The sequence below is a fragment of the Purpureocillium lilacinum genome (assembly GCF_023168085.1).
Source record: "Purpureocillium lilacinum CBS 284.36 DNA, scaffold_2, whole genome shotgun sequence".
In the NCBI taxonomy this organism is placed as follows: domain Eukaryota; kingdom Fungi; phylum Ascomycota; class Sordariomycetes; order Hypocreales; family Ophiocordycipitaceae; genus Purpureocillium; species Purpureocillium lilacinum.
This window is the reverse complement of record NW_027072112.1, coordinates 4759411-4774229: the sequence shown is the minus strand read 5'-3', so window position 1 is coordinate 4774229 and position 14819 is coordinate 4759411. Positions and strand designations below refer to the sequence as shown.

General features: G+C 55.2%; 4 protein-coding genes across 4 annotated transcripts; 1 reads left to right on the top strand and 3 right to left on the bottom strand.

The window, feature by feature from the left end:
• Positions 1-106: 106 nt before the first annotated feature.
• Positions 107-4695, bottom strand: PLICBS_003195 (uncharacterized protein; the record flags this gene model as incomplete). Its single annotated transcript, XM_065600174.1, has 2 exons — positions 107-1488; positions 1542-4695. 2 exons carry the CDS (start codon positions 4693-4695, stop codon positions 107-109), a joined length of 4536 nt encoding a protein of 1511 aa, XP_065456246.1.
• Positions 4696-7161: 2466 nt separating this feature from the next.
• Positions 7162-9725, bottom strand: PLICBS_003194 (uncharacterized protein; the record flags this gene model as incomplete). The annotated part of the gene is made up of 2 exons (XM_065600173.1): positions 7162-9392; positions 9449-9725. The coding sequence occupies 2 exons, from the start codon at positions 9723-9725 to the stop codon at positions 7162-7164; spliced, it is 2508 nt and encodes an 835-aa protein (XP_065456245.1).
• Positions 9726-12109: 2384 nt separating this feature from the next.
• On the top strand, positions 12110-12842 carry PLICBS_003193 (uncharacterized protein; the record flags this gene model as incomplete). Its single annotated transcript, XM_018322929.2, has 2 exons — positions 12110-12143; positions 12199-12842. 2 exons carry the CDS (start codon positions 12110-12112, stop codon positions 12840-12842), a joined length of 678 nt encoding a protein of 225 aa, XP_018178159.2.
• Positions 12843-13049: 207 nt separating this feature from the next.
• PLICBS_003192 (uncharacterized protein) lies at positions 13050-13830 on the bottom strand (the record flags this gene model as incomplete). Its single annotated transcript, XM_065600172.1, is given in 3 exon segments — positions 13050-13626; positions 13677-13783; positions 13801-13830. The coding sequence occupies 3 exon segments, from the start codon at positions 13828-13830 to the stop codon at positions 13050-13052; spliced, it is 714 nt and encodes a 237-aa protein (XP_065456244.1).
• Between the last annotated feature and the right edge of the window lie 989 nt (positions 13831-14819).

Sequence of the window (14819 nt, the reverse complement as noted above, 5' to 3'; positions counted from 1 at the left end):
TGTCTCACATACAGTCGTTATAAACCCAACAATTTATCCATTCATTCTGTTCTACAAGTCCTCGAATGTACTAAACTCCTCAGTCTACCGAGCCATAACCCTGAACCTACGCGCCTGCCTGAGTCGCAGCATCATCGTCCTCGATGAATAGACCGCTCCCGTCCGCCGAATCCTCCTCAATGACATCAGCCTTGCGCTTGGGACGGGGCGCAAAGTCGTCCTCGGTCAGGAGAACCCCGTTCAGCATCTTGCCGACGTGGGTTCGGTCGATGTTGGCCCCATCTCGCCGGATCTTGGACATCAAGATCCGTAGGAACTGTACTGGACTGCGAGCGAAATTCGCCCGCCCCGAATGCGGCCGAACTCGCTTTTGCGGCTCAATGAAGCCATCGATGCTCATTCCATTCGCATCGGCTGGGTCTCCCCAGGTGAGGTTTAGGTAGTCGCACACCTCGATATACTCCTGAAATGACTTGAAGTATAGCTGCCCAGCGAAAAGGTTGAGCTCTATGAGAAGGTGCCTCGGGATTGGGTGTGCTGGCGCTGAGGAAATTCGGTAGAGTCCTGTCCCGTTGAGGTCGATTGGCTCGTGGTTTTCGTTCTGTCGCGGAGCGTACAGGTGCAGAGTGACGTGCTTGGATGCACAGATCTGCGACATCAGCCGTTCAACCTCGTATGGGCTCATGATGACCATGACAGTGTCATGCTTCGCGGCGTTATAACTCGTGAGCACAAATCTCACATCTCGCTGAAACTCATCCGTACCCAACTCGCGAGGCGCATCCAGTGTAAGAGTCCGAGCAAAGTCCTGGGTGACCCTGAGGCCTCGAGGGAAATCGCGAACGTTGAAGTGCCGCGCCGCTGTCGTGGTTTGGAGGCTTTCAAATGCCCAAATGAAACCGGCGTTGTTGGGTTGAAGGTCGCCAGTCTCGACGAATTTTCGCACACTGGGGTGCATTCTGTGTCCTGCGGGCTCAATGTTGACTTGCCTCTCGACCTGACGTTCTTCTTCAAGTTCAGGCATCAACTCCCGCTCTTGTTGCTCTTCCAAAGAGGCGGTCTGCATCGTGAGATCGCCGAAGTCACGGCAACGCTGGACGATGCGGTCCAAGCTCCCATTGGTGATGGGGAGCTCAGATATGCTCGGCGGTGGCACATAGAAGGGCATATAGCGATACTCGAGGGTTTGTGCCTCATTCTCGAGAAATTTCTCCGCGAGATCTTGCTTCACCTTCAATCCCTGTCGGCGACGAGCCATATCCCACAATATCCGTTGTCGTTCGAAGCGGCGTCCTTGAGAAGCCCAGACCGGCATTGACTGCTTCATCTCCTGCCATGTTTCGGATATCGTCCAGGCGAGGATGGCCTTGATGTCGATCTTTTGGTTCTGCGTGCTGGGGTCTTGCATCCGAATTCTGGTCTCTACCTCGTGAGGAACACAGAACACCAGACTTTGTCCACTGCCCAGCTTCCGCATTCGCATGCACGCTGTGATAGTTAGCAACCTCTCCACATCAAATTATTCAGCAAAGTTGGCTTACCTTGGGCCAGTCGGTCTTTGGTCACCTTCGCACCCAGCGTGACGACGGCTTGGTACGATTTTGGCAGTGACAAGTTTATGCCACGGCAGTGTGCTTCGTCGAGGAAGACGACGCAGACATCCATCTGCTTCGCAAAAGGAGATACTTGCAGGGGTTCAATGCGACCTTGTCTGTCGACAACTGTCAGGTCGTCGGTGTCGTTGCAGAACACTGCCGCCTGGATGTGGTCGCGGTCCTCAAGCAGCTCCAGCCAAGCTTTGGCGACCTGCTCATTCGTGAGCTCGAGAATTTGAGCTCCTACATCCAAGATGACTCTCGGTTGTGGGTTGATATTGGTGACAACCTCTAGGAGCTGCCCACTGGTGCAGACACCGGCATGACCCAGTTCGGAAAGAAGCACCACCTTGTTGTCCTCTGAGAGGAGGTTGTTGAGAACGAGGGCATTCGTGTGCTTTTGACTGGAGACTTCGTGCTGCGACATCTCCAATGGCAATAGATGCTGGTTGTCATTTGTCCCTGAGAACGCCGTCGTTGAATGCGCTTTGGCACGTCCGATGTCCCAGCCTGATGCCGACAGCTTGTGCGGGAACTCTTTCATTTCGCGCGGAAAGACGATCCTCGCCAAAAAGTAATCGATGGCCCCTTTGGAGTATCTCAATATTGGGAAAAGTGTACGGAGACACTGCTCGCGGTCCCTCATGTTGATCCCGTCGATGCTTCGAAGCTCTTGCGGCAAAGAAGTGCCTGAAGTCCAAACAGCATATTCATGATCTGCTTGGTCTGAGTTGGCGACATGTTCAAGTGCCAGGGCAAGATCGTCATCGCTCAACCCGCCATAATAGTATGACAGGCAAGTGAGCACGATTTGCAGCTCTGGCTGGCTGAATTCTGACCTGGCGGGCACACCTTTAGCGCGGTATGGCACCGCCAGGGCAGTTCTCGGAACACGTTCCCGGTCTAAGCCGTAGTTTACTGACCAGCGCTTTTGACTCAGGGCAAATGAGAGAACGCCTTCCGCGAAAAGGCCCCTCAGCACGAGGAGTGAGTTCTTCGTCGACTGGCTCCAGACCTCGCTGCTTTCGACCCTTGCCACCATTTCTTTAGAGAGGTCTTTCTTCGTGATGAACTGTATAATGGCCTCCTTCGTCTCGCCCGGTACGCGACCGACAGCGAATGAAACAAGCCCAGTGCGACAGATGTGCTCAGCGATCCGCTGGCACAGTTCATGGGAGGCTGCCTCGACCAGGACACGTATCCGAGGTACACGATGTGCATACCGGCCGTCAATCTCCAGGGAAGTGGGTGCCGACTGCTGAACTTCTGGTGCAAATTTGGTGACAAGGCCCAGGACTTCCTGGGTGATCAGCCATCGGTAAGGCGCGAATTCGAGGCTGCGCTGCTTGCCCATCGTGTATATCAGTTCAAACTTCGGTGAGAAGTTCTCGTCAGATTCGTCCACGATGTCACGGCTATGCTGGTTGCAAAAGTGAAGGATGTCCAGTAGCTTCTGCTCCACATCAACAGCCTGTTTGTTGGAGCCAGGTGTTCCTGCGGCCGTCGCGCGTCGCCGCAGAGTTTTTGTGTTCGTGTCCTTTTCTTTTGCAGTGATATGTCTCTCCACAGCAAGCAGCTGCAACGAGAGAATATGCTCGGGTTGCAGGAGTATGACTCCATGGGATTGTACACACTCCTTGAGCATCTTCCAGATGACCTCGACCTCGTCCTCGCCAACCCTGAGGCCCCGGAAGAAGGGCATGTGATAGATTCGCCTCGAGACCAGACCTCCAAGAGATGCCAGAAGCATTGCGAAAGTCTGTCGAGACTGGGGCTTTGCAACAATGATGCGGCTCAGCCGAGACCCATCAGCCATCGAGGTAGCAGCTATGGGAAGAATCACTGAGGATTTTCCCTCCCCCATGTTGAGCTGCAACACAATATTCCTGCCCTGCGGCGGATCTCTCATAAGGCGTGCAATATCTTCCTGCAGCCGTCGTACTTGCACGTCTCCTTCGATCTCAAGGAGCAAGGTATCCGGATGTTTTTCGGTGTACCAGCCTGCCGCGATTTCGTTCTGTAGCTCTCTCACGAAATCGATCTCCTGCTCAGAAAGTCGTATGAAGCGGCGTGCTTGCTGGAGCAAGGTCAATCGTTGGCCAAGATCGACAATACGCTCCAGCCAAGCGCCCGGAAGCCGGTGCCTATTGTGACAATTGATCTGCTCGAGAATGACGCTCAGTGGCAGTCTTGGCCAGTGGTAAGTCATGGAAACCATCTTAGCAGACGTTAGATGGCTGGCGTCTGTCGTCTCTCCCCTGTCAACGGCTTCAAGTACGACTTGGAGGGCCGAGTCAAAGCGTGATTCGCAATCTTTGAGATGGCTGTTCAACGCCCGCGTGATTTTTTCCGTCGCCAGCGACTTGAGGACTGAGATACATGGAGCCCGCTTTTGCAGATAGAACATGCTCTCGCGCAGCTCTTTGACATAGCTATGCTCCTGGTGTGTCTGGGCGCGGCTTGAGAGCATTTTGGCAAGTTCAGTCAAGCTTGAGCTGACCGTCCCTCGGTCTGTATCCAGAAGACGTTGAGCAAGGCGCATGGGGCGCTCCTGGCGGGGTAGGCGAACTTGGTACGCCCGCTCAAATGCTCCAACGACATCGACGAAGCGGACAACTTCGCGGACGTCATTTGAAGTCCGTTCCCGCAAATGGGCTGATGGTACTTCCGCTGGCTGTTTGTCTTTCACAGATTTCAGAGTGTTTCGTAAGCACTTAATGTATGCGAAAAACTCTTCGTTCTGCTTGCACACGACAAAAACCCTGTGTGCCGCAGCGACAGCCCGCTCGTGGTTGAAGTATCGCGCGTAGGGAGCATCTTTAGGCAGCTTCGGAGGTTCGCCCGTGTACTGAGCCCACCGCTCATTCAAGACTCCAACTAGATCTTCAGTAGCCTCCTTCATCTTCCGGTTGAACTCGTTCTTTCGTCGCGTATTGCAGTCTTTGGCATTTTCTCCATGGCGCTGGAGCATTTGAGCCTCAGGGCTCGCCGCAAACCCGATGCTGGCGTCCTTGGCGGCGCTCTGAAGATCCTTCTTCAACGGGTCCTTTCCTTTGTGCAAATGGAATATCTCAGATCCAGGGATCTGTACATTTGCCATCGTTGGGAGCGAGATGAATGCGAGAAGTACCTGCACCAATGACTCGTTCGAGTTTTCGGCGAACACGAGGGTCATGATCCAGAGCATCAGGCGAAATCGGTTAAAGCGACTCTTACCCAAGCTCAAGGATTTATGGATGAGGCAAAAAAGCTCTCCCATAATGTGAGTTGGATCCTTGAGCCATTTGAGATCGTATTGGAACTCCGTGTCGGGGAGGGAGGAGACCGGGCCACGGACACCAGACTTTCCCAAGACTTTCTTGATCTCAGGGATGAACTTCGGGCATGGTTTGTCCAGGACTAATCTTTTCCTGGAGACAAGAATACGGCATGCTCGGTAAGCCATGCCCATCTTCGCCTGATCGAACGGCCGTGCCGTCCGACCGTAAACCTGGTCTCGGGCAGTCGTATGGGACTCTGCGCCGAACCCAGCACCACAAAACGCAGAAAATCTGATGCCATGTCGTTCCATGAGCCTGCAATCGTAGGTGGCCAGATCAGGTATTTTCGGTGCTTGCGGGTGGAAGAATCGCGTCTCTGCTGCTTGGACGAAGAGGGCTTTGACAAAGAGGTAAAGCCCAGGGTGCTCGCACAGCTGAGAGAGAGCAGTTGTCATGCATGAGACGATCTCGACCGCAGGCTCTTCATTAGAGTAAAACCGTCTTTTTGGGCTCAGTGCAGCAATCTCACAGAGCCTGTCGATGTTATCCGCTGATAGATAGTCGAAGGAGCGGACTTCAGCGCTTTGAAGAATGCGCAGCGCTTGCTCAGTCCCGGTCAGTCCGGTGAATGGGTCCGGTAGGCAAAATGAAGTCACTGCGTGTAAGTGCGCCAAAAAGAGCTTGCTTTGTACAGTCCCATTGCCGACCAAGCGGCCCAAGACTTGATCCAATTGAAACGGCTGGATGCGCTTCGCGGACGACAAGTCAACCTTGACCTTGCGGTGGTATACATCAGCTTGAACCTGCCACTGCGCCGTTTTGATATTCCCTTCAGGAACGAGTATCATGCGATGACCGGCCTGGTTTTCGTGGCAAAGAACCAAACGGTTCTGTAGTCCAAGAAGGGTGGCGAAGCTCTGGTCTCGGTCGATATGCATGCTCCGGAACTGGTGGGACCGGACAATGGTGGTTCCAACCTCGATGGTGAAGTCAAGATGGAAACGGGGCATGTGTATGGATATCTTCCTTGCTGCTGCATGGTAGAATATGTGCAATCCGGATGGGTTTTCGATCGCCTGAAATATTTCAGACAACGCAATGGCTGTTGAGCTTTCGGGGTTGATCAGAACTGCACCATCTTGCCGAGCCAAGGTCCACATCGATCCACGCTTCTCAAGTTGCCAGTTGCATATTCCGATAGCCCATGGCTCTTGAAGGGATCGGAATTCAATGTGGTCCTTGTCTTCTCTATGCCAGTGCACACATTGGTCGGCGAGACTCTGCGGCAAACACTCCGCAAGCAAGCGTCTGGGGACCAGAAAGTAGCATCTATCGCCTTTTCCCGTACGCACGAGGAGATCACCCTCTTGATCTGCTGACTCATTGAAGCCAATAGAGACTTTGTTGCCATGGAACTTCCCACTTGCAACGTATTGCATGCCGCAGGTGCGAAGGGGGTAGACATCCAGTCGATGCTGGCCGAATAAATCTCGGAATTGTGAGTGAGCTTCGATATCAATGGGTAGACGCGAGAGCGGCTTTCCATTGATCAAAAGCTCGGCGTGGAGGAGATCAAAGTGGATGGTTGTCGGTTCAGTGGGGAGAATGGCTGGGGTGTTCGTTGTGACCCAGCTGCCACAAAGATCCCACCCATTATCGGACTTGCGAAAGAACTCCCAGGTGCCTTTGATGGCAATGTCGAGGCCTTCTTTAGCATTTCTGCTCGCTGCCAGAATCTGGAATGCCCTCTGACTGAGCCTCGCCCAACGAAGAAATAAGACCTTCACCGTGAAGTCCTTGTCGTGAATGGCACTGAGCGTTTCCGCCGTTCTCATAGAGCACTCCAGGAATGTTGCGATGTCATCGCTGGTCCCGAGGACCTTCTCTAGATAGACCCCGTCGACATCAAATGTTGACAAACACACGAGTGCAGCTTCCAGAGAGCGCTGCAAGTCCTCTGCATTGTCATCATTGCCTCTACCTCGTCTGGCTTTTGCGATGTGCGTTCGCATCCATCGAGCACAGATAGCGCGGGACGACTCCAAAAACTCAAAGCATCTTGGACGAGTTGCTTCCGGCCCGAGAGACAGCAAGCGAGCCGCGAGCATGACAAAAACCCATACTGCCCGGAATGCTTCCCCGTTACTGGCGATCCTTTGGAGCGAGGCATGAAGCTGGTCCACCAGTGCCGTGGCGAACCTCTCGCAGAGGAGGATCGTATGCGTGCCTCGCAGATAATCCCCTGCAATCATCGAGCTCGTTTGCTCAATGACTTGCATCGTGAATATGGCTGTCTCCGTCTTCTTCTAGTCAACGGATGGGATAGCCAGCTGAATCAAAATGTTCATCCACTGGGTGTGCTGGGCGAAGGGGATGGAGCAAAGCGCTCTGAACTCCATTTGCGACATGTTTTGAGGGCACTCAGCCTGTCGTGTCAAGACGGCGTTTGGCAGCCGTTCACGCTTGAGGTATGGCTGAAGGGTGGCCGAATACTCATCGAACTTCAATGAGCACATCCGAGCCACGGCTTCTGTCATTGTCGGTCTTCCGATGGCGGCCGAAGTTTTCTTGTCAAAAAGATGCCAGCGAATTGAGCTGGGAATGCAGACGTTTGCAAGCTCCAACTCTGCAGAAATTGGAACGCGACTGCGAACAGAGCCTGGAACCATTTCTGTGGCCAAAATGACACGCTGTTCCGAAGGGGCACGATCGAGATGGTTGGCCAAGTCAGCGAAAGACTCGAGGGTACATTCCATGCTTGGTTTCTCCTCGTGTCGTGAACGAAGTTGTAGAACGTCGTTGAGCACGAGAACTGTCGCGTCTCTCCAGGCAGCAAAAGCTGGGGGCACACGAAGCTCGAAAACAACTGACGCTGCTTCATGCTTACTCGCAGGCAATGGTTCCTCCAGGACATTAATGTCCAAAAGAGCCAGCTCCTCTTCGACAAGACACCGCTGACAACGCGCTGCGTGTCGCTTTTGAGTTCTGCCTTGAAAGTCGACAAATTCCTCGTCTTGGCAAGTCGCGGTCGCCTTGATGCCCATGCAATGGTCGAATCGCAATTTGAGGCCATCCAGCTCCTCCGACTGCTGGCTCCGTTGTTCTTCGACGTGGCGAGTAATGGCGTCGAGTATCCCCTGGTGAACAACCGAGTCGGCCACGAACCGAGTCGAGAATGATTTAGCTTGCCCGGCATTGTAGATTGCAGACAGTCCTTTCCCAACCGTGGCAGCGTTCCTTGTGCGGTCTGACAGGTATTTTTCTACCCGGTGCAGCCTTTCAAGATCGCTCCTGAAGCGCAAAAGCAAGAACTCGCAAGGTTTATGCGGGATGTCATGGTTGAACTCTTCAAGGAGGCGGTGTTGTGCGACGGCGGACTTGTCACACGCCACCCACAATTCCAGGATGGTAAGAATGGCTGCCGAATTTCCTTCTGCAGATCCTGCGTAGCAGGCAGAGGCGATCTCATGGTACGCTTGAATTGCATGCCTCAGTCTGGCGCACGTTACTCTCTCGTTGATATGTCTCTGAGTCCAGGACTCCAGGTTCGTGGCGACCCATGTTTCGAATGCGCAAAGATTGTGAAACTCATAGCGCTGGTTGACCTTGATGTACTCGATATCTGGAAAGTCGTCTCCAGTTGTGCAGAGCATTCCTGACGGCGGGGAAAAGGCTGGTGATTGGTCTTCGTGCTGTCTTGAAGACATTTGAGCCACAAACACGTCCAGATCAGGGAGGTGCATCTTGACGTCTGCCTCAGCCCTCTCTGCCGTCAGGCCGGTTAAACCGAGTACCCGCTTGTCCTTTGCGATTATGGCCATCCTTCTAGCTTCCAGAAGGTGGGTGGCCGCTGCCATAGTCTTGTGGACCGATTGCATCCATTGTTCGTGCCGTCTGAGGTCAAGCTTGACCAGGCGCCGGGCCATCTTCGCGCTCATTGTGTAAAGTAAATCGCTCCCAAACTCTCCTTTTACCGCATCGCGCAGTAGCTGAGACATGAAGAAGATCATGAATCGCTTGTACAAGCTGTGATTCTGGGCGCCAAGTTCGGTTCGCGACATTTGGAGCTGGAGCGCCACCCGCAGAAGCAGCCAAACCGGAGACCGTTTCCAGGGTTCGCTCTTTCCCTCTGCAAGAGTGACCTCTTCTCGTGTATGTTTCCATATGGTCGCTTCCGAAGTTGGTTTCCCGTTTGCAAGCAGGAAAGACGCCATCAGCCCGGAGACCAGATGAGGAGCGACGGAGTCGTCTGCGTTTCCAGTTGGTGCGCGTATCTCATTGCACATTTCCGGAACGACTTGGAAGCTCATTTTGGCAATCGTCGAAGCGAGAGCTGAGCGAAAGTCGGGAGAGACGAAGACCGAGAGATCAACAGAAACACCCTCGGTGGGAAAGCTCCGTTTGAGACGCCCCTCCGTCGTTGTCACCTTGCTGCTGAGAGGCGTCAACTCGAAGGTTTCAAAGATAACCTCGGCGTCTCTACGCCACACGAGCATGCCAGCATTTTGGGCTTTGATGTGAAGTGGGATCATGGAAGCTGTGAAGGTTCACCGTTAGTGACAGAGAACTCGAGGTACAGGACGGTGCACATACTGCTGGTAGGACCGGTGTCGAGGAGCTTGGCCAGCTCCGACTCGATGACCACGCCATAGTCATCTCGTGACCGTTTAAGGTTTTGTATGGCTTGTACTGCGGAGAATACGGCCGTACGATCGTTTCCACCAAGGAGAGGGCCAAACTCTTGAAGTGCCGAAAGCACCTGGTTGACTAGGAACTTGTCCTGAGACGAGCCCTCACTCTCCCCTGGCAACTTCGGGGGGAGAAATACATCATTTATGATGCATCTCAGATCGCGGTTGGGGAGACTCATGGTGCATGCCCGGCAGGCCGCCACGAGGCCTGCCACAGGCGAACAAAATACCGACAAAAGATGCAAGGGGGATGGTACAAGTAGACTCCAAAGAAGGTGTTGAGATAGTGAGGCGTGATCTGCTGGGGAGCGTGTTCTGTCGAGACTTCGGGCGGGCGAAGGAGAGAAGGAAGGAAGGCGAAGGGATGTGTGGAAGAGCAAAGAAGTGTTCAGCAGATTAGGCTGTGCGCGCCACTGTAAACACAGGCAGCTGCCAGGACTGCGCGCAGCTGCACACGCGTTTTGACGTGTTCATGTGGTTGCCTTGTTTGTCAGGTGGCAGCCAGGCAAAGGTGCTGCGCGCGTGCTTGTTGCGGTCACCCAGCAACAGCATGTCCATTCAACTTTCGGTGTTCAGACACCCCCAAGCAGCTGACGCAGTCCCTTCGTTCAGTGGGTGAGAAGAGGATACGCAAGCTCCCTCAGTGATTTAGTGCTCGATCTGCCTTCCCAGGTATCCGTTGAAGAGCGAGGTAGTGAAGTGAAACTACCGCTCTCTTCATGTTGCATCTCAGTAGTACGACTGCAGATCGACGGTGCGGTTCGCAGGGGCCTTTGAAAGTGTCTGGCTGCGATCAACGCGTATTAATTGGAATTCCAGGTCAGACTTGGGTTTCCCTACGATGCATGATCCTTAGTCAAAGCGTTTGGAAAGGTGGTAGACTTTGTATGGACGGCGGCGATGGTGCACCTTGAAGCATCGTGGGTCCCCAGCAGACCGGAACTCGTAAGCAAGACGGCCCCAAGGCTCGAACGCGGATATCTCTTTCGCCCGTAACTTGTACGCTCGAGTCCTTTCCACACGGCTTGCTCGTTTGTCCTTGATCTATGCGTGTTCTCGCAAACCGGCGTCTGCCATGGGCACATCGGCTGAGCCTCCATCCGGTCCCAAAGCCTTTCAAGGTCCGGCGAAGGAGCTGTATGGTACTGCATTGACCTTGGCACGTCCGAGAATACCACAAGTGCTTCGTTGCATTGGCGTTATGCTCACGTTGGCCCTGCGAGAGTCGGGACGAAACGTTGCGGCGTCTCAACGTCCCCATGCCTCGCCAGCACAACACGCGACGGCCCTTTTCATCATCTCGCAGCTCGCTAGGCGTCAGGTGAGCCATCGCAGTCTTGCAGCACAATCCTACCGGGACCCCTACCCGAGAGCAACAACACCGCCGTCGACAGCAGCCGAGGGAATGGATGCAAGTGGATTGACTTCCCGAGGCGGAAGCGCCTCCCCGTGGTGGCGGCGGCGGCGGCTCCTCCCAAGGCCGTGAATGACACCAGGTGAAACTTGGCGACGGGGGCGAAACCAAGCCGCGCACGGCAGCTGTCCCGATGAGGCAAAGTTGCGTTCGCCAGCCACACCGGACCAGACACCTGGGTGCAGTTGACACTTGACAGGTGATGCGCAAGGGGCCGTGTTCATGTTGGTAGGCGGCGGTCGCGTGCAGGACGGCATTGTCAATTAATTTCCCCGCCTTCAGTGTTGGTGTTGGCGCGGCTCCGCTGCAGATTCGAGGCAGGCACGGGTCATGCAACTAACTGCCCGTTCCTGCGTGCGTCATGCAGCCGAAAACCCACCCAAGCAACACCACCAATTCCTCCCCCATCCCGCCTTACATCGCCATCATCACACAACGACATTCTGCCATAGCCGTTCGTTTCTCCATCTCCTCGTGGCGCGCGTGGCAAACGAGCAGATTTCCGTCCAGGTTCTTCGTCCGAAGCCGATCAATCGCCCGTCCCCCGAGATGTGCGCAAACTCGCGCGCCGGCCCTGCCGCTGCTCAAACAGGCACCGTCTCATGATGCTCCCATGTCGAGTCGGAGGTCCCCTCCTGAAGCCCCTGGGCTCCAGGAGCCCGCGCAACCGACCGTCTCGGCTTCGGATGCCCATGGCGCCCTAGTGCAGAGGATCAAACGTCAGAACCACCGCAGGCGTACACCATGACCGACTATTCGAAGCCGCATCGATGCTTTTGCGTTCCTTCTCTGGTTCCTTCTCTGCGGTACCGCCCGCCGCAGAGGCACCAGCTTTTACCGATTGAGGTATCGACGGCGTCGCACGACGTGTCGCAGCCTGGCAATGGCTCGGTCTTTCGGGGGCTTGACATCTCGTGGTCCCGAGAATCGTATATAAGACGTCGACGATCCCGAGGACAGCGACCATCAAACTCGATCTTCAAGCCACTTTGCTCAGCTCAGCCTCAACGACCCGGCGTCGTCTTGTCGACTTCTTCTTCTTCTTTCTCTTTCTTCGTCCATTTCGCTCTTTTCAGCCGACCAGGCGTCGCAACCCGCAATCTTTTACCGATTTTACGCACTTGAAAGATACCCTTTTTAGACTTCATCATGGTCCGCCTCGCCGTCACCGCTGTTCTGGCCTGTACGTCTCGCATACCTGTCTCGATCAGCGGGAGCCGCTCACTGACACAATACAGTTGCCGCCTCGGCCCTGGCCATCGGAGACCCAGCCGGAGCCAAGAACGTCGGCAACGGAGCCGGCGGCCAGTTCATAACTGGCGGGTGCGTTAGCGACGCTGATTGCGCATCGAAGTGCTGCGCAAACCAGAACAACCAGGGCGGTGTTTGCTCTGGCGTCGGCGCGCAGTTCCAGGCCGGCAAGACAGGCTGTGGCTTCAGCGACCCCAATGCTCAGCAGACGATTGCAGCGGCCAAGAAGCAGGCAGGCCAGTCGGGGCAGCCCGCACAGCAGCCGCAGCAAGGCTCGCAGAATCAGCAGCAGAACCAGAACAACCAGAACAACCAGCAGGCTCCCGCTTCCGGCGGCCGCGTCATCGGCGACCCGGCCGGAGCCAAGAATGTGGGCAATGGCGCCGGTGGCCAGTTCATCACCGGCGGATGTGTTAGCGACGCCGATTGCGCTTCCAAGTGCTGCGCCGACCAGAACAACCAAGGCGGTGTCTGCTCCGGCGTGGGTGCGCAGTTCCAGGCCGGCAAGACGGGCTGCGGCTTCAGCGACCCTAACGCCCAGCAGACCATCGCCGCGGCCAAGAACCAGGCGGGACAGCAGGGCTTCAAGCGCGTCGTGAGGCCTGCTGTTGAGCCGCAGGACGAGGAGTAAGGCGAGCGCAAGTCCACCGCGCACGCTTTGTATAGGTCTACTGGCAAGGTTGTGGTCGGAGAGCGCTGTTTCGAATTGCAATAGCCGTCTGTGTTACTGAGTATGGTCGAGCAAAGTGAGGAATGTACGTGAGTGTGGCAAACGCTCTATGCCATTGACCCGAGGTGACTCTTTCTCAAGGTGATGTCAATTGATGTCGCTATCGATCTACGGCTTCCAATCAGGCCAGTCCTCGCCCGTCAAGTCCGGCACGACAGCTCGATCTTCCAGCCAGTCCTTGCACTTGCGATACAAGATGTCCCTCTTCGGTCCGTGGCTGTTCAAGTTCAGCTTCGGCGGATGCCCAATGCGAATCTCGGCCCAAGCAAGGTAGCGGTACCCGGAAGGAAACTTGTCGACCTCGTCCTCGGGGATGTGGAACGTCTTGGCCGGATTGACAGGGATGAACTTATCCTTGTCGAAAAGCAACGTGTAGAAGCAGACCCCCCAGCGGCCCTGCCGCTTCTCGAGCAGGAAGAAGAAACGACAGTCGGACTCGTTGTCCATCTCCGCGCCGTCAAACGTGAATCGACACGTAATGGTGATTTTCATCTTGCAGACTGCGCGCGTGAGGTCCGTGTTGGTCTCGGCCGAGGACCCGCAGATGCGGTGCATGATGTACATGAAGGACGAGCCGTCTGCGAACCCATCCTTGGAGGCCTGGATGAACTCGTCGATGCTGCCCTGCTTCCATGAGGTAGCAGTGTATGCGTCGTCAAAGAACATGGAGCGATAGTTTTGCAACCTGATGCGGTCAGAAGCGGTGAGATTCATTAAAGACAATGCTCGACGTACTCGGCAGCATCGCGATAGTTGCCCCATCCTTCACAAATCTCGCGAATCTTGAACCGCTCCAACGCCTCTTTGTCGAAGTACGTACCTTTGGCGTTGTTGCGAAGCACCTTGCATGGGTATGTACCCTCTTGACCGGGTAGCGATCGAAGGGCATGCTGTCGTCAGGGGGGAGTTTTTCGTGTTTACAAAGAACGCCGATGCATCGTTTGATGCAACACAGGTAGCTCATCTGGCGCTTAAGTATTCAGTCACCGCTTCGCTTGTCTGCCGACCAGATTGACGAAGATGTGGTTCGAATGACTTGTTTCGAACATGATGTTCGGATGGTTGTGCCGAACAAAAAGCTTTCCCAGGAGCTCATGACTTACACCAGTTGCATTGCGAAGAGTGGTCAGGGTCTCCAAAGATGTCAACGGGACCTGTCTCCACAGCTAGTGTCCGTTCGTGATGTATTCCGCGGGGATTTACGCACGTTTCTTCAGTGGCCCCGACAGGTACTCTTCATGGGCCATGGCCCCATCAAGTACGGAACCGCAGCGTGGAGCGATCGAGGTGGACATCGTGGATGGGTATGACACCCACGCATGTCCGCGACTCCGCGGGTTTCCGCTTGTCCGAGCAATAGAGTTCGCAGCCACTTCACCAATTGGCTCTGGCAGGACCTGTGCCTGGCTGGGGCGGCTGTTGCGCCATTGAGCAAAAGTGAAGCTGCTCCACTAGAGCCCAACTTAGTACGCCATTTATGCTGCAACAGCGGCTCGACCTCCCTGATCTGTGCATGGCAACAGCCCCCTCCAGTTGAGGGTGGTAGGTTTGGCCAGAGCATGGTGGTGGGTTTGGCTGCTCTGGAACAATACGGTCATCAACATGGAACCAATAGCTGGGTGGCTTGCGCCACCACGACGAAATGCTCACACCACTGCTTCTGAAGTGGATGAAGGGCCGAGTTCACAATCGCACTGGGCTCGCCATCTGGCAGTTGGTGCTGTTGGGTCTGTAGCGCCATCTGGCGCGCTCCCAACCAGGGCCCTCATGCCCCTGAGACGCGGCGATCCGGAAGACGTCGAGAACCTCGCTGGCGGCCTCTCCGCCGATTCGTCGACGGCATTCGGCATGGGTCTTACGGCTTGCCGAGCCGGTCGC